Genomic DNA, 22,561 nt, shown 5'->3' on the forward strand with positions numbered 1-22,561 from the left:
TTCGCAAAGAGTAGGCAAACTATCACTGGCAACCTGAACAAATTCCAAATTCCTGCCCTGGCTTCCTGTGTCGGAGTGGCAATGGAGTGGAAACTGCTTCGGCCGAACTGACGCTCTGTATAGAACATGGCGCATTATCTGGATCTCAGGCTATTGGAATGGGAGAGGCTATTGCTATCAGTTTGTGACAGTGAATGGGTGTGTCAGTGTTTAAATCCACATACAGATCTACTTCAATATAGATTGTTAATTTTCAGCTTGATAATGTAATTATCCCCATGCTTTAAAATAAAAATTAAAAAAGGGAGGTTTGGGGTGGGGGAGATATTGTAATCGGCTCAGTCTGTCTGTCTATCTATCTGTCCACCCTTCATGATTTCTCCTCCTAAACGGTTGTGCAGGAATTCATCAAACGTGGTAGATCACCACATGGCAAGAAGGGACAGCGCAGTATCATCTTTGGCCCTGCCCTGAGGCAGGGTCAAAAGGTTAACACACTAAAAATGCAACTACAGGTACTTTTCAAAACATTTCTAATGAAACTGCTTATGCATTTTAATTTGCATTAAATATGTAACATTTTTTTGGATTTGACCACTGGTTCATGTCGCAAGGGGTGAGGACATAAGGTCATAGGGGTAAAAGCAGAAGTTTTTTTAACCCAAAATTTTATATTGGGTCATTCCTGGTGGAATGTTTTGCCATCTTTCAACTTTGCATGAGGTGGGAAGTATGGAGATTTGCGATGGCGTGCCATGGACATGACTGTCGTGTATATATCCAGTGAGGCTCTGCATTGTTGGATAACATATGGACCTGCATTTTATATTTCATTCAAAAGAAGGAACAGCAGAGCTTGCCTCTGCAGCTGTCTAGACTGGGTTTGATTTCAGATGGAACAAGATCCAAGTACAATTTGTCATCTTAGTTCTTCATAGGCCGAGTGTTAACATCATTGAGTTCACCCTATTTGAGAGGGTTGCTAATCCAGCTGTCCTGCTTTCCTGTACGCACTTGTACAGGTCAAATACCACACAGTAAATTTCGAAAACAAAATGGATTCTTGTGTGCTGGCACCACAGGCAAATTCTAATTCTTGCAGCAATTTATGGGGGAACTGGATTAGCTAGTGGCCACATGCCAATTATGATGCAACCAGCAGATCAAATTAATAACTGCATCTTGGTCAAATATACGTTCACAATAACATACATTATAGTGCACTTTATAGAACCAAAAGTATTGGGACAGTAAGGTTGTTGATTCACAAATGACATCAGATTTCTAGTTGTGGGCTTTCTTACACAGGTGTTGAGGCTCAGGGAAAAGAAGAATAACAAGGAGCAAAGGCTGAACATGCAGAAAGAAAATTGGGTGAAGGGAAAATAGCAAGGCAGACTGTACGGAAGCTTCACATCACAAGAGGAAGAATTGTGGGTGTTGGGTGGAAACAGTCTCAGTGAGTGTAATAACTATGAGAAGAGAGAGAGAGAGGGAGAGAGAGAGAGAGGGAGATGGAGAGGGAGAGAGAGAGAGGTAGATGGAGAGGGAGAGGGAGAGAGAGAGAGAGATATATATATATATATATATAAAGGAAAATCCTGGCAAGTTGCGTGCCTTGCCATATTGCCTGATTAAATAAAACAAAGGCAGATATAAAGACATATAGGACTTATAGGTACAGTAATGGACAAAGCAGCATTTTACAATAACTTGGCAATCACAGACAGGCAACATCAATTGATCTGAACGGCAGAACGTATCCTATGCAGATGCAAAGCAATCGTGTACCACTTACTGCAAACTGGAGGAACGGTGTTGGTACACGTACCCTGCAACCAGCACGTTGTAACAAATTCTGGTAAACATCACGTGTACAATTGTGCCGTCCCATGCAGTGAGGTCACTGTGACATGGTATGTCAATTATTGTAGCCTGCCTGTGCTATATTCAATACTGACACAACTTATCTTCCATCCCCGAAGTTGCTTTGGAAGGCCCAATGTGATGTCAATGTACCACTGGCACCCATTAACTATTCTACAGTGACGCTACGTCAGGTCTATCTTTTGGAATTTTGATTGCAACCAAGTTTCAACACCTCGCACTGCTTTTGAAAACCCAATGATCAAAATGTATTGCAATAATTTCCACGTGAAATAAACTCTTTTCTTTGCAAACTAATTGGGAGAATTACTTTTCATGAAATTCCCCCCATAATTTGATGTTTGGCCGTCACATCCCTCCAATTCCTCTGCCGTTTTAAAAGAGGTACATTCCTGGAAGCTATGAGATGTAACAGATCATTAAATAATTGTTGATTTGGCAGAAGCGCATGTGAGAGATATTTCTTCAACTTATACACAAGTTTATAAAATCTCCTGTTTGAGGTCCAAACAATACGGCCCTGGTCGGCTATTGAAGCAGTTAGATCCAATAAAGCTTCGCTTTTGCCTTGCGAAGACTTCAGCCTTGCGATTAACCAATTTAGGAAGTCCGGGATTTTTGTCGAGGTCCCAACCCAATGCCCCACCACCGTAAAAATATATATTTAAGGTTGACAAGTTAACTGTGGAAGAGATAAATGAACGTTTAAAACGGGCATAGAGAAAAATGGAAAAACAAACAAGTTTTAACAATGCTAAAATGTACAATAATGGATGAGGATTATCCAAAAAGCCCGAGCAGTTTTCCTCCTTTCTGCATCAAGCAACAAGACATTAGTGCACGCCTCGCAGGGCCATAGGTTAGTGCGAGTGAGATGTGCTGATGCTAACAGCGTACGCTTCTGGACGGAGTGCATGTCAATCAACCGCCTGGCAGCCGACACACAATGCAGAACAAACAGGTGGAGTGACAGACAGAGGAGACAGAGAGAAACCCTATTCCTGAAAGCAGTATGCGTAAAAGGAAAGAAGAAGAAGAAAGGGTAAGTAGAAATACCAGGATTGCACTGAGTAAAGAAATGAACGACTGTGTGACTGAAAAAGTGCATGGATAAGGTGCAAATATCACTTCCTACAAAAGCACATGGAAAATAAAGCAAAATGAGATATGTGTGCTACAAAATACTTGAAACCTATCCTGGCCATGTCTCACTGTCTCAGGCTCCACCATGGATCATTGGTCCATCGTGGGTAATGGGGGTGTCAGGGCCCCAATTAGGATGTCAGAGCACTATTTAGAGCAGGAACTTGGAATCTGGGTAAGGAACTGGTCCCCAAAAAATCGTTGAATGTATGCTTTAATACACTACTTCTATTTCACTGTACTTCTTTAGTACACTGTACTTCTTTATGCTGTACTTCTATTTCACCAAATGGTCATTTTGCCACAAATCACTCCCAGCTTGGTGTGACAGCGGTGTGGAAGAGAAACGCTCTCATACATTGAGAGAGGTGATTTCCTGGACAAGAAGAGAGGACAGCGAAAAGTGAAAAGATGGAGGTGGACAAATGATTTTTTCTTTGCATTTACGGCAATATTTCTTACTCATCAAGGTCGTCCTCTGATTCACGAAGAGCACCAAACAGGTACTTGTTCATGTCTATGGCTTCTTTCTCCATTCCCTGAGTCAATCGCGAATGTTTATCCTCGGTGTCTCTTTCTGTGCCGACTTTCTGCATTCCTCCCACTTCTTCAAGCACACCACACGAGTCCTCCTCCTGCACCTCTCCTTCCTCTTCAAAAGGGTTGGCAGGCACTAAAGGTTTCTGATCATCAATCCGGCCACGGCTAACACCAACAGCATCATCGTTCGATAGTGCTTCTTGGGATGCTGTGGAAAAAACGACATCAGAAAGACTTGTTTTAATACCTGGGCCTTACTGCAATGTAACATCTCACTTGCATACTTAGTTAGCTTAAAACATATTCCGTACTGTAATGAAATAATACGTCTTGAAGTTTATCTTTGTTATACACAAATCCAGAAACAGTACTTAAGTGAGTGGGTGATGGGCCATAAAGAAAAGCATGAAGAGGCAGGAACACCACACAGACAAATGCCTATGGCAAAGAGTGAAGGCACGAACTCCATTCGGAGTTTAAAGATGTCAAAACATTCCCAGCCTGCGGTTTGTCCCACAAAAGGCTTTGTAGAAGAGCAGCCCACTTCTGCCAAATGGAGCCATCAGGCTAAAAGAGTGCACAAAACACTTGCCATTTCACAGCTCTTTCTACCTTATAGCACTCGTACAAAAAGTCAATCACAAAAGATCAAACCAACTTTAAAGCTGTCTCTTTATTAGTCTGTTTGGAAGTAATAAGAAATCACATGAGTGTAGGAAGAATTTAAAAAGATCGACTTTGTTGAAGCAATGACCACATTATATATAAAATCTTTATAATAAAGTTATATTGGATTTCAAAAGTCAGAAACTTTTGAAAAAAAAAAGACAAGCCAGAAACTTTCTCTGGACAACCCCCCAAGTAGGTGGGAATAATTGGGGCTACTAAATAAGGAGTAAAACTCATAGTAGCAGCAGTGGATTAGCCAAAGACTTCAGGGGAATGTATATACAGTGCCCTCCATAAGTAGTGGAACAGTGAAGTCAAATTTGTTATTATTGCTATATACTCAAGAAATTTGGATTTGAGATAAAAAAGATGAATATGAAGCAAGAGTACAGAAGGTCAGCTTTTATTTATTGGTATTTCTTTGCATATATGATTTACCATTGTAGAACAATAGCACTTTGGATGTTCAGTCCCCCCATTTTAGGTAAGCATAAGTATGGGAACAAATGACTGACAGGTGTTTTTGTTGCTCAGGTCTTGCTCAAGTGCTGCGAATAGCTAGTCTTGGTTTTAACCTTTGCTTTTTCCTTGGGAGTCTGCCTTTGGCATAGTGGGCATAAACCAACCAGAGAACTGTCTATGAAAGAAAAGCAAGCACTTTGGAAGCTGAAAGAACAGAATAATTCAAGTAGACCCATAGCACAAACATTGGACATAGTTAATACAACAACAACAATCTATAATTTGCGACATGGCACATAACATATAAAGGGACCTTTTCTACGCCCCTGGCATTTTTCCCAAGAATGCTCCTCTTTGAAAGACCTCCGTTTGGAGGTAAACCTTTGGCATTGTAGTTTTTAATGTATTTTATTCGTATGTATATATATATATATATATATATATATATATATATATATATATATATATATATATATATATATATATATATATATATATATATATATATATATAAATAAAACACAGTGTGTGTGTGTGTGTGTGTGTGTGTGTGTGCATGTTACCGATAGACTCCGAAACGGAGAGGCTCACGTACTTGATATTTGGCATAGACATGGCCATTGAGCCTGGGAAGGACATGGCCTACCTAAAAATATTTGACGAGATCCATATTTTTTATTCATATTTACCTCAGCGCATTTCAGCGAGGAACATTATACACGGAATCTCAGCCGGTGCCAGAGCAGCTTGCCGATTCGCTCAGAGCGATCACGTGATGTTCCATCCTCGCTGCCAGACCACTGAACAGAAAATATATAGAATGACCATTGCAATTCACACCACACAGGTGGAGATGCAGATACCAGGCGCCTGCAGCTATCAGGGTTGGCACTCGATGCTGGGCGATGGTGATTTCCGTCATGCGTTTGCACGTAATTCAGAGCGAAAAGCGATTGCGTTTTTTCACCTTTTGTGCGATCGTGTTTTGTGTCGATTTTTGTCGATTTTGTGCGATATGAATTAAACGTCTTTGAAACAGCTGTGAAACGTCTTTCCACAACCCTTCCGGAACCGATTGGAGCCGTTTATTGCCGCACAAAATGGCATTTTAACAGTTGTCTGGCTTTTAAAATCTGGGACACGTTCAAAACAAACGAGATCCGCGAAGCAAGTCGGTCGAGTCGTGCTAACCAAGATGGCGACACGGCGGCTACACTTTTCACGGAGTATGAGCGTTCTATATATTTTCAATTCAGTGCGCCAGACCCGCTCACGTACTTGATTTTTGGCATAGAAATCGCCATTGGGCCTTCATGGTGTAATTTGTGCGAGGCCTTTGTCCGAGTGAGCTTGAGTCGAGAGGGCGAATGTACGGGTTGGGAATGTACGGGTCTCCCTTCCCCCGCCCGGCAACGCCGGTACTGGAGGGCGTCATAGGATTGGTGAGTCTCCGAAATCCGCTTCGTTCTGTTGTTGCGAAGATGCAGGACGATGTCGCGATTGTTGGACTGCTCTCCTACCATGAGAACTGCAACGTCATTGTTGACTGGCCCTCCCCTTCCTGCCCTTCCCTCCCCCTTCCTCCTCCCCCCTCCATCCTCCCCTTCCACCTTACCCCCTCCCCTTCCCCCCTCCCCCTCCCCTTCCCCCCTCTCCCCCTCCCCTTCCCCCTCCCTTTCCCCCCTCCCCTTCCCTCCCTCTCCACTCCCCCCACCCCTTCCCCTTCCCCCCTCCCATACCCTTCCCACCCCCTTGCCTCCCCACCCCACCCCTTCCCCTCCCCTTCCCCCTCCCCCCCGTTCCCCTCCCCTCCCCTTCCCCCTCCCCTGTTCCCCTCCCGGCAATGCCGGGTACTCGTTTCATATCCCCCCACAACATCTCGATGGGATTTAGATCAGGGCTTTGACTCAGCCATTCCCGAACCCTCCATTTCTTTCTTTTCAGCCATTCCTTGGTGGATTTACTGGTATGTTTAGGGTCATTGTCATGTTGCAAGGTCCACCTTCGGTTGAGCTTCAACTTTCCGACAGATGGCCTCACATTATACTCAAGCACCCTGTGGTACAATGAAGAATTCATAGTGGATTCTATGATGGTGAGTGAGCTGCCCAGGCCCTGATGCAGCAAGGCTGCCCCAAACCATCATATTTGCACCACCATGCTTTACAGTTGGTATCAGGTTCTTGTGGTCAAATGCTGTCTTTGGTTTTCGCCAAAGATGTCTTCTGGTACTGTGGCCAAATAGCTCTACCTTTGACTCATCTGTCCAGAGCACATTGTTCCAGAAGTGCTGGTCTTTGCCGAGGTGTTCATTGGCAAACTTTAGCCTTGCCCTGATGTTCTTTCTGGACAGCAAAGGTTTCCTCCTGGCACACCTCCCATGTAGATCAAATTTGTGCACCCTCTTTGTAATGGTGGACTCATGCACTTTGACATCAACAGTGGCAAGAGCTACCTGTAGGTCGCGTGATGACATTCTGGGGTTCTTAGAGACTTCTTTCAGCATCTTGCGGTCTGCTCTCGGGCTGAACTTGCTGGGGCGGCCTGGCCTGAACAAGTTGGCAGTTGTTTGGAATCTTCTCCAATTGTAGATGATCTTCCGGACAGTCGAATGATTGATTTCAAATTGTTTGGAGATCTTTTTAAATCCCTTCCCAGACTCGTAGGCATCTATAACCTTCTTTCTGAAGGCCTCAGAGAGCTCTTTTGATCTAGGCATGGTGACGCTGCACACTTCAACAACAAAGAGCAAACCAAACTAAATGTCTGAAGTTTAAATAAGACAGGTTCCTCCAAGATCCTCTCTAACGATGTTCTAATCATTTGCACCTGAGCTGGTGCACCTGATTCTAATTTTAGGTATTTGAAGTAGTGATAAATGTAGGGGTGTACTTACTTTTTCCACATGCGAAATTTGCATTTATGTTTATTTAAATTATACAATGGACTACAAAATGTAAATGTTTCATGATATTTGTTATATTATATCACCTTTATCTATCAATATTGTTGAAATGAAGATCAAATAGCTGTATGTTGAAATATGTTGAAAAAGACAAAACTTTACATGGGGTGTACTTACTTTTTCACGTGACTGTATATATATATATATATATATATATATATATATATATATATATATATATATATATATATATATATATATATATATATATATATATATATATATATATATATATAATATATATATATATATATATATATATTGTTACAGACGCGGTTTTGGATGTTAGTTTACCGAGCGGTTTGGTATGACCGCGTCTGCACAGTTTACCCGATTATACTCGAACGTTGCCCGAGTCGCGCTACGCTAAATCAATTGAGGAAAGGACACAACGGCTGGGTTAAATGACACGACACCAGGGGTACAGTTCTCAAGACCTCCGGAGGAGGTTATAATATTTCGGAACGTTGAGATTACAAGGACAAGAGGTACAGCATAGGAAGGTAGGCACTTAACCACGGTCTTATAGTAGCCCCGACAGACCACAGATAAACAGGACAAAACTGACTCACACAGGGATTGATGGCAAGGAAGGGCAGGTAGTCGAGGCTCAAGGTGCACCTTGGCTCAGGGGCAGAATCGACCCGGTCCGGTCCAGAGATGCGGGAGGTCTCTCAGCGCTCGGAGGTGGCGACTTCTCTTTTCAAGCTGTGGGCGCATCTGACGTCACGTCCGGTAAGTGGCTGCGTATATCCAGCGGGGAGTGACACGCCCTCGGCTCGTTAGCTCCGCCCCAGATGGAATTGGCCCGTTGCTTCTTATTGGGTGCGGGGGGTTACCGGGCTCCGCCCTTGACGAGGGGCCGACAGTCAGCCCCTTCGTGGTAACCCCGTCGGCGCACATGGGCAATGGCGGCTAACCAAGCCGGAGTGAGGACGCACACTCCCCGCGCGCTGTTGTTGTAGTTGTTGTTGTTGTTGTAGTTTCATGAGGAAGATGGGAGGAGGTATGGGGAGGTCCTAAACTCACTACTGGTGCCATACAATCACATTCTGGTGCAACGAAGAGTCAGAATTAATGGAAACGAGTCCTTAACTGACATAGACTAAGAATAACTAGCAAGATGTCCTATAGTTGTCTACGTGAGATGCGGTGAACCTGGGCACGACATTTAATGGGGGAAAAAGGGGAAGGTCGGTTCTACAGAGTGTTGTTTACAGACAATGGGACTAGGGAATGGGGGATTGGGGATAGTTGGGGAGTATTGGGGAAATAGGGGAATATTTACAAGCGGATATGGATGGAGGCCAAATCCCATATCCGCAACATTGCACCCTTCTCTACCCTCGGGGCGTCCCGACCCGATAAATTTTTACCTACTTTAGTGTGGCACTCAGATGTAGTTCCCTCTACTATTAACTCTACCCTGAGTGCGACAGCTTTACAGATGTTCACAAATGAGTAAATATGTCCCCCTGCGACGTTGCACCCTTCTCCTCACAGAAACACACCCACAGGATAACCGAATCGCGGAAAGAATCCTCAAACTAAACATACAGCCGGTAGGGAGCATCATTTATACAAGACTACACTGATATTTACACTACGATCCAGGACCTGTTTTTGGAGGAACACATGCAGATGTTATGCATAGAGAGAGCACGCATGCCAGCATCGATACACCAACCCACGAGTGCTCTGTGGCCTTACGGCCTTTAATAATGTGCAGAGCACCCCATCCAAGCACCAAAAGCACCACCCCATAACACAGTCAGCACCATCCGGTGCACCAATAAAGTGTTTATAAATCACCGGTGGTGTCGCAGCCGGCCGATGTTCTGCCGCTGGTCTTGCCTTCGTGTGGTGCACTTGGTGTTCTGGCTTCTTTCAAAAATAAAGAAAGGCGCCAACCGCGTCCATTTCTTTATTGTGTCCGTCAGGGGGCCAACTATTAGTGGTTCACCTGCATGGCATAGGTGCCACGTTGACCCATAGGTCCATCAACGGGTGGTGCTTGCCCGCAAAAGACTGCGGTCCATGGTGGGCGGCCACCAAAATTGCGGTCCATATGGTGTATCGATCCCGGCAGCAAGCAGCGAAAGTGCAGGCCCACAACTGCGGAGCCAGCACCTCTCTCTCCTCTCTCTCTGCCCCAAAGCCAGATCCTCGGAGGTGGGAGACAAAAGAAGCAGACAAGTGAGTAAGGTGGTAAGGGCGCAAAAGTGCACGCAATACAAGATGATGCACACTGGGGGCACATGGGAACCAGGTGAGACAGGTACGTTCCTACCGTACGCCCCCCCCCCCCCCCCACCAGGTAACCTACATGGCCCCTCCCTTACCCCTTACTGTATCCACAAAACACAACACTACCCATAAACATCTACTTTACAAATCAACAAACGTCCCTACTGTCTTCCCCGTTCCTCCCATAAACCAAATTCGTCTTCTCTCCCTCCTAACCAATCAAATTTGCCATTGTCAACTCTCATCAAAATTTGCCATCTCCAACTCAACATCATAATTTGCCATCACCAATTCATCATCAGTCCCTCCTAAGGAGGGAGAGATGGAATCACCCCAATGTCTCATCCACGTCGTGATGCGTCTCACCAATCCACACAGCAATTCTCATTTCCTGCACACAGAACAAAGAAAACACAGGTGTGGAGTCATCATCATCACCTCAGGTAAGTGGCTGCGTATGGTGCGACAGGTTCATCAATCCTAACTATTTCCTAAATGACTTTAACAACTTTACATTACCCGGGGTCTTTCTCCTGCCAAACCATTGGCCCTCTTACACTATGGGTTCTAACAACCAATTCCCATTGACCAAACTGTGGTGCTTTTCAATTTGGGGTCTCACTCCCCCGATTCATCTCCCGGTGCTTTCGCACAATTTCTGGGCTGTGGCGTGTACCTCTCCCAGCGGGTCTACCCACCTGCACACCTCCACCACTGCAGTTGCCTCCGAGCTTACCTGCTCCTTACCCTAACCTATCTACCTGGGGAAGGCCCTCTGGCGCTCTCCCCACTCGGTGCCCTCTCTGGCACTGGGCTACCCGGGTCCGTCCTCCGGATCCTCGGGCCCCATCCACCACTCTACCGGCTCCCAGAGCCCACCTGCGGCCTCACCTGGCCGACATCCTCACAGTGGTGGAGTGCCCAACCAACTACACACACTAACAGGCTACACGCCCAGCCATTTCCACAACACTAATGCACCCATCCACAATACCATTCTGCAACCGCACCACAAATGCCAATATCCAACCACAATTTACCTATACCCTCTACCTAACACTTACACTACCCGCCCCGGGTACTCGTGAAAGGGGTCCACTCTTCCCCCATCCACACCTTCGCACCATGCACACCACTCCGTACCACTTACTCCAATACTCCATGTATTCCACACACCTGCACTTGCACACCTGTGCTCTCACACCTGGTGCCACCTGCACCCTTCTCTCCCCAAGCGCATTCGCGCTGATCCACAACACTCACTGCTCCACACACCTGTCCAGTTCTCACACAGCATCATCTCATCTAACTACTCCCCTCTGAAACTTGCGCTTCCCAGTCATCCCTTTAAACTATTGCGCTCCCACGTCATTATCATCCACACTAATCTACCTGCGTCCCCACTACAGGTATCAGTCACTAACTAACCTTAACGTCACCTAATGTCAATCTTCGCTAGATCCCTACACACCATATCCTAACCCACCCGGGCTAGTTTTCACTGCCATCAACCCCATAAGCTATTGCGCATTTGCCCCCTTCTGTGAGGGATGGTGGATTTGCCATCCCACCACATCGGGGGTCTCTCACTACCAATTTTGCACATCAAATTTCAACAAATCAAAAATTTGCCAATCACTACCCATCATCTGCCAATCATTACTGCCACTCCTTTGCCAATCATCAAATTTTGTTTTTCTCTAATTTTGGGGCCAAAACACTAACCTCATCACACAGTCTACTCACTAATGCCTCTCGGTGCGCCAATCCCTGTCCAAAGCCCGGCTTCGTAAAGCCAAGCCATGAATGCGGGTTGTTTGGTGCCAGCGGCTGGACACGTCCCGCATTCGGTGCAGAGTAGGAGGTTTACCCGGGCCGAGATCCCACGCACCATCTCGGCTCGGAGCCATCCCATGGCTCGATCTCGACCTGCCGGAATGCCTCAACAAAAAGTGGTCGCCATGACGACCCTTTCTATCCAGCTGCCCGCTCCGCCTAGTGGAGCACGGACGCGGCCGTTCAAAGCGAGGCCCGGCACGCACCGAGGGCCCGATTCGGCTATAAGTCGTTCTAACCTTTAACCCGGTTACCGTCGATGCTTCACCTGGATGCTTACATGCATATGCTACCCCTTGCTTGCTCATACCTTTCCTTACACACCCAGGTACCCTCATTCCGCTACATGACTTGGTCACACACCTGACCACCGAACACCTTGGCACACATTCGTCGCTCGCACACCTCACCAACACACCTCTTCGCGCCCCCTCCTCGGTCACCACCTCTGTGACAATCACAGGTGTGCCCTCACTCGCACACCCAACCACGTGCCTCACTACCAATTCCAGCGTGCATTCCCACTCACGCTCTACCATTCCAGGTGTGCATCCTTCCATTCCAGGTGTACATCCTCGCTCACCTGTCACAACCAACTCACGCTCCTTGTCACTCTCACTACTCTCACCACCACTCTTGACAACGCACTCACCCTTACTCTCGACAGCGCACTCTTTCCTCATGCACCTGTCCGTTACACACCTTTCTCACGCACACTCTCCCGTTACACCCTCTGTAACACTCACCACAGGCGTGCATTCTTCCTTGCCTTTGACAGCGCACTCTTTCCCCATGCACCTGTCCGTCACACACCTTTTCGCGCACACTCTTCCGTCACACCCTCTGTAACACTTACCACACCGCGCTCCCATGTGCTCCCTCGCACACGCGCTACGACCGACTCACTCTCGCCAGCACCCTCACTCCTTGGCACGCACTTTTTCCTCACACACCCCAGAGTCGGACTTTCTCGCACACCTCCTTTTTCGCACACCAGACCTGTCGCACACTTCACCAACGGCCTCTCACGAACACCCGGGTCCATCTCGACCCCCAAACTCATTAAATCACCTGGCGCATCATACGCACGACCATATTGGTCACCACTTACACCGGGTCCTCTTCCTCTTCGCTTCTCCTCCATCACCTGCGAATCCCTCATCCGGTTAATGAGCACATCATCACGATCCGAACACAGACTTTGGACCAATTCTTTTATCTCCTCTTTTATCTCTTTCTTATCCCCTCTCCGTCGCTTCTTAATTTCGCTCACCCCTTCTTCCACTTCTTCTAATTTCTGCTTCACCTCTTTTATTTCCCGGTACGTCTCCTCAAGCTCGTCCTCTAAGGCTACCTTGACCGTTTCCATGTGCGTCCTCACCTGCTGGTCCTTCGTCTCCATTAACTCTGTCACCTCGTCCAACCTCGTTGTCAGTCCCTCACGTACCATCTGACATTCCCTCTTCGTCGCTATCAAGTCATCTTTTAGTTCTTTCTGTGTCGCCTTTAACCCTCCTAATACCGCAGTGTTCCTTTGAACCTGCTCCGTTAGCCCTTTTTGTCCCTCCGTCAGCTGTTCCACCTCCTGCGTCAGGTCCTCTATGCCCCCTTGTAACTTTACAGTCCCCTTTCTCACCTCCTTCTCCATGTGCTCCTTACAGTGCCTCACCTCCTCACGCACTCCTCCGACCTCCTCACTCACTCCTCTTCTGATCTCTTCTCCCATCACTTGCATCTCCTGCCCAGATGCCACCCTCATCTGCTCCATTTCCTCCCTGTGAGCATCCAGTTTGGTTTCTACCCCCATTCTGACCCCCTCTATCTGCTGCCCCATTTGTTTAGCTTCCCTTTCCGCTTGGTCCCTCATGTCCCTCAATTTGCCTTCCATACTGTTTTCTAACCCCTCTAACCCCTTTTGCATCCCTTCCATTTGATTCTCTTGAGCGGCCATTCTGTTTTCTACCCCCATTAACCCCTCCTGCATTTCCCCTAATCTATTGTCTAATCCCTCTATTGTACTCCCTAACCCATGTTTCACCCCTTCTATCCCATTGTCTAACCCCTCTAATTTCTTGTCTAATCCCTCACCGGCACCCCTCGCTTCGTCCCTCATTACCCCCATTTGGCCCTCCAATCGCTCACCCTGAGCATCCATCCGCTTCCCCATTACCCCCATTTGGTTTCCCAAGTCACTCCTCAGGTCTTCACTTGTCTGGACCATGAGCGCCTTTATTTGTTCCATAAATAGGCCCCAATCCATCGGCGGCGCTGCTACGGTCACGGGCGCGGCTAAATTTGGCGCCACAATAACCATGTGTGCGAGGCCGCCATTTTGTGCGTCTGCTACCCTTACTGCTTCGCTCTCCTCATGTCCCTCAATTTGGTCCTGGATCGACCCTGCCTCACTCTCCTCTACCGGAACCCAGCCGTCTTGGTCTGCCATAGCGCGACTTTCAAAATTCGGGTTTTTATTTTCGAAAAACAAAATCAAATTTCGCCGTTATAATTTCGAGCGCGTGAAACGCGCTCCGGATCGAATCCCACTTCCCTTACACCAAATGTTACCCTAATGGTACAATTGGTGTTCCAAAATTTGGGCCTAACAAATTTAGTCCCAGGTCCGAATCCAACTCCTCGACACCAAATGTTACAGACGCGGTTTTGGATGTTAGTTTACCGAGCGGTTTGGTATGACCGCGTCTGCACAGTTTACCCGATTATACTCGAACGTTGGCCGAGTCGCGCTACGCTAAATCAATTGAGGAAAGGACACAACGGCTGGGTTAAATGACACGACACCAGGGGTACAGTTCTCAAGACCTCCGGAGGAGGTTATAATATTTTGGAACGTTGAGATTACAAGGACAAGAGGTACAGCATAGGAAGGTAGGCACTTAACCACGGTCTTATAGTAGCCCCGACAGACCACAGATAAACAGGACAAAACTGACTCACACAGGGATTGATGGCAAGGAAGGGCAGGTAGTCGAGGCTCAAGGTGCACCTTGGCTCAGGGGCAGAATCGACCCGGTCCGGTCCAGAGATGCGGGAGGTCTCTCAGCGCTCGGAGGTGGCGACTTCTCTTTTCAAGCTGGGGGCGCATCTGACGTCACGTCCGGTAAGTGGCTGCGTATATCCAGCGGGGAGTGACACGCCCTCGGCTCGTTAGCTCCGCCCCAGATGGAATTGGCCCGTTGCTTCTTATTGGGTGCGGGGGGTTACCGGGCTCCGCCCTTGACGAGGGGCCGACAGTCAGCCCCTTCGTGGTAACCCCGTCGGCGCACATGGGCAATGGCGGCTAACCAAGCCGGAGTGAGGACGCACACTCCCCGCGCGCTGTTGTTGTAGTTGTTGTTGTTGTTGTTGTAGTTTCATGAGGAAGATGGGAGGAGGTATGGGGAGGTCCTAAACTCACTACTGGTGCCATACAATCACATTCTGGTGCAACGAAGAGTCAGAATTAATGGAAACGAGTCCTTAACTGACATAGACTAAGAATAACTAGCAAGATGTCCTATAGTTGTCTACGTGAGATGCGGTGAACCTGGGCACGACATTTAATGGGGGAAAAAGGGGAAGGTCGGTTCTACAGAGTGTTGTTTACAGACAATGGGACTAGGGAATGGGGGATTGGGGATAGTTGGGGAGTATTGGGGAAATAGGGGAATATTTACAAGCGGATATGGATGGAGGCCAAATCCCATATCCGCAACAATATATATATATTATATATATATATGTATATATACAGATGTATATATGCAGTCTGTATATATACATATATATATGTATATATACAGACTTGGCATTTAATATGGAATATATATTTTTTCTTGACTTGGGTTTACTTTCTGAACTCATATATCAATCTGGTGAGTTTATTTTACCCTTCGGTGATGTCTTTGTTGAAAGAACCAAGTAACTGATTGTCTTTTCCAGCAAGAAGTCAATAACAGGATTATATCACAGGTGGCATGACAAAATGTAAGGACAGGTACATTTGACGATTGGCTTCACAATCGGGTATATAAGGGTTGTTGCATTCTGTATTAGTGGAAAACAACTGCTGCACGTCTACAAAAGTTATTTCCGCTTCCGCTGGAGATGGTCCGTCAACTTGACAATGCTGTTTGTCATGGAGTGGTGGCTTTACGAAATTCTGGTATGAAACAGCGTGCTATTGCTCAGCAGTATGGCATCACTCAAGGTCAGGTGTCAAAGATCGCCAGCCTACCTTCCCCCCAGTATAACTGTCCGATCCACGCCACCGACACGCGGCGATCTCGCCTGCCGTCTACCTCACCATCTGCTTCGTGGCACAAGTCGGGGACCGGAGCGAGCTGTGGACGCAATCGGTGGACCCTCAACCCGACCATCTACAAACCCCGTGTGAGTGAGTCTGAGAGTGAGTCTGAGTGCGAACGGGCCCGTGTCCAGGGATAAGTATAAGACTGTATAAGGCTGCCCTGTGTATCTGCTTCTTCCTCTTCACTGTACATTGCTCTTCTTTTCCCTCCTCTTATTTGTACAAAGTGTGTACTTCTCTTCCTTCCCATACAATTGTAAATAAATTCCTTGTTCTTCCTGTTTTCCTCTTAATTCGACCATCTTAGTGATTTCTCCATTGGGTAAGCGTGGCACGATCAGAACCGCTCCAATCGGGTTAGTTCCCGTTAACGGCCCGAATCACGGCCCGCTTCGCTCGGCGTGTCCACTAACGCCGTGGTTCGGGTGGGGTTATTTCCTTGCTTCACGGCCGGTGTTGGTAATTAGGTAACAGGACCAAATTGACCAGCAACCCTAACTAAAACCGACCGGAAGGAACGGGGTAACTTCAGCATCACGTCGGTCAGTAAAAGACAAGGGGATTAACCCCCTCTTGGTAAGGGGGAGGCCGACGTTTGAGATCCGCAACAATATATATATATATATATATATATATATATATATATATATATATATATATATATATATATATATATATATATATATATATATATATATATATATATATAGTTTATATACACTGCAAAAAAGAAATGCAAAAGTAGTAAAATCGTAAATATCTGACAGAGTGTTAGCGATATCCATACAAAATTAATACCAAAAATGAATTGGTCATTTCTGCATGGATTGGGATTGATTTGTGTGGAAAGAATGAGGTACTGCAGAAATTTGGCGAAAAGATGGAACAATCGCAAAAACACAACCACGTGAGAGCCTGGTGCCGAAACACACCAACATGACATGCATGTGCAACATCACTTGTTGGGCTATAAAAACGTTGGGTTTTCATTTGCATGCCATCACAATCTTACAGCAAGTGAACAGCGAAAACATGCCACGACTCACGGATGAGATTCTTCGACCACACGTCCTTCCCATTATGCAACAAGCGAACGTCATTTTCCAACAAGACAACACCCGACCTCACACGGCAAGACTGACAACAGCCTTTTTGAGGAATCACAACATCCAGATCCTGCCATGGCCCTCCAGGTCTCCAGATTTAAACCCAATCGAACATTTATGGGATGCACTGGATCAACGACTGCGAGCACGTCAGCAACAACCACAGAACCTCCGACAGTTGGCACAAGCACTGCAGGCAGAGTGGGTGAACATTCACCAGGCCACAATTCGGGATCTGATTGCTGCCATGGGACGACAATGCCAGTCAGTTTTGGACTCTAATGGTAGCCATACAAGATATTGAGCACAGATGACCTTCACCTTGAAAATCTACTGTTCCATGTGTGCCATATGGAACCTGGATCAATGAGAATGATGTTTGCGAATTTTGAACAATCGATTACCATCTGTTGATTATTTATATGATATATAAAATATACATCTAAAATCACTTTTGCGTTTCTTTTTTTGCAGTTTTGCGTTTCTTTTTTTGCAGGGTATATATATATATATATATATATATATAAATCGGGATTTAAATTTAATTCAAAAATTGATCCAGACGTCTATTCTCTTTCAAACATTCAAACCGACAGAGGTAGTTATTTATCACAGCATCTGTAGAATTTTCACCCTTTTACTCAACTCTGTTTCGCTGTTATTTGGTGGAGCAAAAAGTCAATTGAGCTTTATAGATATATATTTTATTTTTTTATGGATATATATATTGTTGCGGAGATGAGGCCTGTATTTTTTTGATTGTGTTGTATTGTGGTAAATTGGTGATGATTATTGTTTATTCTGCGCCCCCCTACCACCGGAGCTGTGTAAAGGTGAAAGGGCATCCCATAATTAGTCCACAAGCATACACATCAGCCAAGTAATAGAATACCCCTGTTGATAGTTATCTCTTATTCTGTGTTTTAGGGTAAGGCTGTGTCTCCCATTAATTGAAGTACTCCATTGCACCAGTGAAAGAGAATAGATCCCCTTTCATTCCCATCCCCAAAATCCCCATTTCCTTCACATCCCCTCTCGTCATTGCCGAGCCTCGATTGCCCATATTACCTCCCCTCCAATAACCGCCATTGACCACGAGGCAGGGTCGGAGAAGAAAGGCGTGTCTCCACCTCGTCATAGAGGGGAAGAGGGGCGTGCCCGCCCGTCGTCATCAAGGGCGGAGCCAGAGAGTCGCGCGACCAACCAGGAGCGAGGTGAGCACCCCGATGGGCGTATCCTGAAGGCCGGCGGCTTAATCGCCGGAGGCGTTATAAAGACGCGCACGCAGGAAGTGAAGAGTGAGTCGGTTGCCAGTAGAGGGTCCGTGAAGAGTTGGTCACAAAGAGTTGGTCGTCAAGAAAGAGTCCTGAAGCTTGTGAGGGAAGGAGAGAGAACCCGTCACACCAACCCCCCAAGCCCCGCGTTGGCTCCACCAAGCGTCACCTCCACCAAGGCTCCACCAAGCTCCGCGTTGGCTCCACCGAGCGTTCACCTCCACCAAAGCTCCCCCAAGCCCCGCGTTGGCTCCACCAAGCGTTCACCTCCACCAAGGCTCCACCAAGGCTCCACCAAGCTCCGCGTTGGCTCCACCAAGCGTTCACCTCCACCAAAGCTCCGCCAAGCTCCACGTTGGCTCCACCAAGCGTCCACCTCCAGCCATCCACCTCCTGCCATTCCTGTCATTCCCCGCGTGAGTCTGTCTTCTGTTTGTTCTGTCCTGGGTTAATTAAGTCTGTATAAGCTAGTATTTTCCCTGTGTCACCTGCGTCTTATGTGCTTGTAAATAAACGTGACTGCTTTCTTTTTGCTTGTGTGTAAATAGTCAATAAATTCAGTAGTATTTCCAAACCTTTCTTTGCCTTCGTTTTCCTCTTTGCATTCGTCGCCTTTGTCTTTTCCCTATTGACTAGCTGCGGTGCGACCCGGCCAACGTTTGGGTGGAATCGGGTGAGTCGGGGATCCTGTTAGGTCGCGGTAATACACCACCGCTCGGTCATCATAACATCTAAACCGCGATCTGTAACAATTGGTTGTCAGGAGTTGGATTCGGACCTGGGACTAAATTTGTTAGGCCCAAATTTTGGAACACCAATTGTGTTAGTACTGTAACAATTGGTGTCTGGGAGTGAGATTCGGGGCCCGAACCAAATTTTTAAAACATCTAAAAAAAAAAAAAAATTTGGTCAAAATTTGGAGCGGCCGAAATTTGTTTTGTTTTATAAAACCCAAATTTTGAAATCGCGCCATGGCTGGTCAAGGCGACGGGATGCCGGTGGGAAAGATAGAGGGGCTAGGAGTAACCCAGGATCAAATGGAGGGGAGCAATGAGGAGGCGGTTGAGGGAGTATCAGGCGCGCAAAATGGCGTCCTCGCGCACGAGGTTGCGGGCGCGCAAAATTGCGCCTCGCACATTGCTACGGCGGCCGCACCCGCTGCACAAGTGGGAGGGATGGCGCAAATGCAGGCCCTCATGGAGCAATTCATGGTACAAATGCAGGCGTCCCTCAACCTGCAGAAGGACGATATGAGGGCTGATAGTGAGCGATTGGGTGAGCGATTGGAGGGCCAAATGGGGGTAATGAGGGACAAAGCGAGGGCTCAGAGTGAGCAATTGGGGGTAATGAGGGACGAAGCGAGGGGTACCGGTGAGGGGTTAGACAATAATTTTAAGGGATTAGACAAGAAATTTGGGAAGTTAGACGACAAATTTGAGGGGTTAGACAACGGGATAAAAGAGGTAAAGAATGGGTTAACGGGGGTGGAAAATAGAATGGCTGCCCAGGAGAATCAGTTAGAGGGGGTGAAAAATGGGTTAATGGGGTTAGAAAATAGGATGGAGGACAAATTGCGGGAGATAGGGGAGCAATCCGCCAGAGAAATTAAACAAATGGGAGAGCAGATAGAGGAGGTAAAAATCGGGGTAGAAACCAAACTGGATGCTCAGAGGGATGAATTGGGACAGATGAGGGCGGCATCTACAAAAGAAAGGTAGGAGATGAAGGAGGAGATACGACGAGGTGTGGGTGAGGAGGTCTCGGGGCTACGCGAGGAGGTAAAGCGAGGTGAGAAGCGTATGGAGAAAGAGGTGAGAAATAATACGGCAAAGTTACAAGGGGGAATAGAAGATCTGACGGAGGAGGTGGAACAGCTGACGGAGGGACAAAAAGAACTAGTGGAGCAGGTTCAAAAGAACACTGCGGTACTAGGAGGGTTAAAGGCGACACAAAAAGAAATTAAAAACGAATTAATAGCGACGCAGAGGCAATGTCAGATGGTACGTGAGGAACTGACAATGAGGGTGGACGAGGTGACAGAGATAATGGAGACGAAGGACCGAGAGGTGAGGATGCACATAGAGACGGTCACGGTAGCCTTAGAGGACGAACTTGAGGAGACGCACCGAGAAATAAAAGAGGTTAAACAAAAATTAGAGGAAGTGGAAGAAGAGGTGAGTGAAATTAAGAAGAGACGGAGGGAAACTAAGAGGGAGATAAAGGAGGAAGTAATGGAATATGTACAAGGTCGGTGCTCAACTCATGATGTGATGCTCACTAACCAAATAAAGAGTTTGCAGGTGGCAAAGGAGGTGCGACGACGAGGTACGGAGGTGAGTGGCAATGTATATGATGTGAGGAAAGCTTCAGTCGGCTTGGGGATTGGTTTGGATCCGGGTGTTCGTGAAAGGCCGTTGGTGAAGTGTGCGACAGGTCTGGTGTGCGAAAAAAGAGGTGTGCGAGAATGTCCGACCATGGGGTGTGTGAGGAAAAAGTGCACGCCGAGGAGTGAGTGTGCCGTCAAGAGTGAGTTGGTCGAAGCGCGTGTGCGAGGGAGCACAGGGAAGCGCGGTGTGGTAAGTGTTACGGAGGAAGTAACGAAAGAGTGTGCGCGAGAGGATGCGTGAGAAAGGTGTGTAACGGACAGGTGCATGGGGAAAGAGTGCGCTGTCAAGAGTGAAGGAGAATGCATGCCTGTGGTGAGAGTTACAGAGGATGTAACGAAAGAGTGTGCGCGAGAGTGTGCACGAGAAAGGTGTGTAACGGACGGGTGCATGAGGAAAGAGTGCGCTGTCGAGAGTAAGGGTGAGCGCGTTGTCAAGAGTGGTGGTGAGAGTAGTGAGAGTGACACGGAGCGTGAGTTGGTTATGACAGGTGAGCGAGGATGTACACCTGGAATGGAAGGATGCACACCTGGAATGGTAGAGCGTGTGTGGGAATGCACATTTGAGTTGGTCGTGAGGCACGTGGTTGGGTGTGCGAGTAAGAGCACACCTGTGATGGTCACAGAGGAGGTGACCGAGGAGGGGGCGCGAAGAGGTGTGTTGGTGAGGTGTGCGAGCGACGAATGTGTGCCAAGGTGTTCAGTGGTCAGGTGTGTGACCAAGTCTGGGAGCGGAATGAGTGTACCTGGGTGTGTAAGGAAAGGTACGACGAGGAGCATGGAAACGGCTGCATGTATGGGCAAGAAAGGGGTAGCGTATGCATGTAAGCGTGCAGGTGAAGCATCGACGGTAACCGGGTTAGAGGTTAGAACGACTTATAGCCGAATCGGGCCCTCGGTGCGCGTCGGGCAGCTTCGCGTGCCGCGAGGACCAGCGGGGATCCGAACCACGGCGGTGTCGAAAGAACCGCCGTACGCGATCCACGCTGTGCCTCGCTTGGAACGGCCGCGTCCGGGCTCCACTAAGCGGAGCGGGCAGCCCGATAGGAAGGGTCGTCATGGCGACCACTTTCTATTGAGACGTGCCGGCAGGTCGAGATCGGGACATTGGATGGCTCCACGCCGAGGTGGTGCATGGGATCTCGGCCCGGGTAAGCCCCCGTCCCTGCCCCGAATGCGGGACGTATCCAGCCGCTGGCACAAAACGACCCGCGTTCATTGCTCGGCTGTACGAAGCCGGGCTGTAGAAGGGAATTGGCGCACCGAGAGGATGTAATAAGTAGACGGGTGATGAGGATAGTGTTTTGGCCCCGAAATTAGAGAAAAACAAAATTTGATGATTGGCAAAGGATTGGCAGTAATGATTGGCAGATGATGGGTAGTGATTGGCAAATTTTTGATTTGTTGAAATTTGATGTGCAAAATTGGTAGTGGGAGATGCCCGATGTGGTGGGATGGCAAATCCACCATCCCTCACAGACGTGGGGGCAAAGGAGCAATAGCTTATGGGGTTGATGGCAGTGAAAACTAGCCCGGGTGGGTTAGGTTATATTGATAGGGATCTAGCGAAGATGACATTAGGTGACGTTAAGTTTAGTTAGTGACTGATACCTGTAGTGGGGACGCAGGTAGATTAGTATGGATGATAATGACGTGGGAGCGCAATAGTTTAAAGGGACGACTGGGAAGCGCAAGTTTCAGAGGGGAGTAGTTAGATGAGATGATGCTGTGTGAGAATTGAAC

The 22,561-nt window shown here is 47.4% G+C and overlaps 1 protein-coding gene across 6 annotated transcripts in view; it reads right to left on the minus strand.

The window, feature by feature from the left end:
- Positions 1 to 22,561, minus strand: part of EHBP1 (EH domain binding protein 1) — a 341,780-nt gene that overhangs the window by 154,983 nt on the left and 164,236 nt on the right. For all 6 annotated transcript variants that reach the window (XM_078784234.1, XM_078784232.1, XM_078784231.1 and 3 more), the window contains one exon: positions 3,493 to 3,778. In XM_078784234.1, coding sequence (XP_078640360.1) covers positions 3,493 to 3,778 — 286 coding nt within the window. The remainder of the gene's footprint in view (positions 1 to 3,492; positions 3,779 to 22,561) is intronic.

The sequence above is a fragment of the Myxine glutinosa genome, chromosome 9 (assembly GCF_964187855.1).
Source record: "Myxine glutinosa chromosome 9, kmMyxGlut1.1, whole genome shotgun sequence".
NCBI classification, from domain to species: Eukaryota; Metazoa; Chordata; class Myxini; order Myxiniformes; family Myxinidae; genus Myxine; species Myxine glutinosa.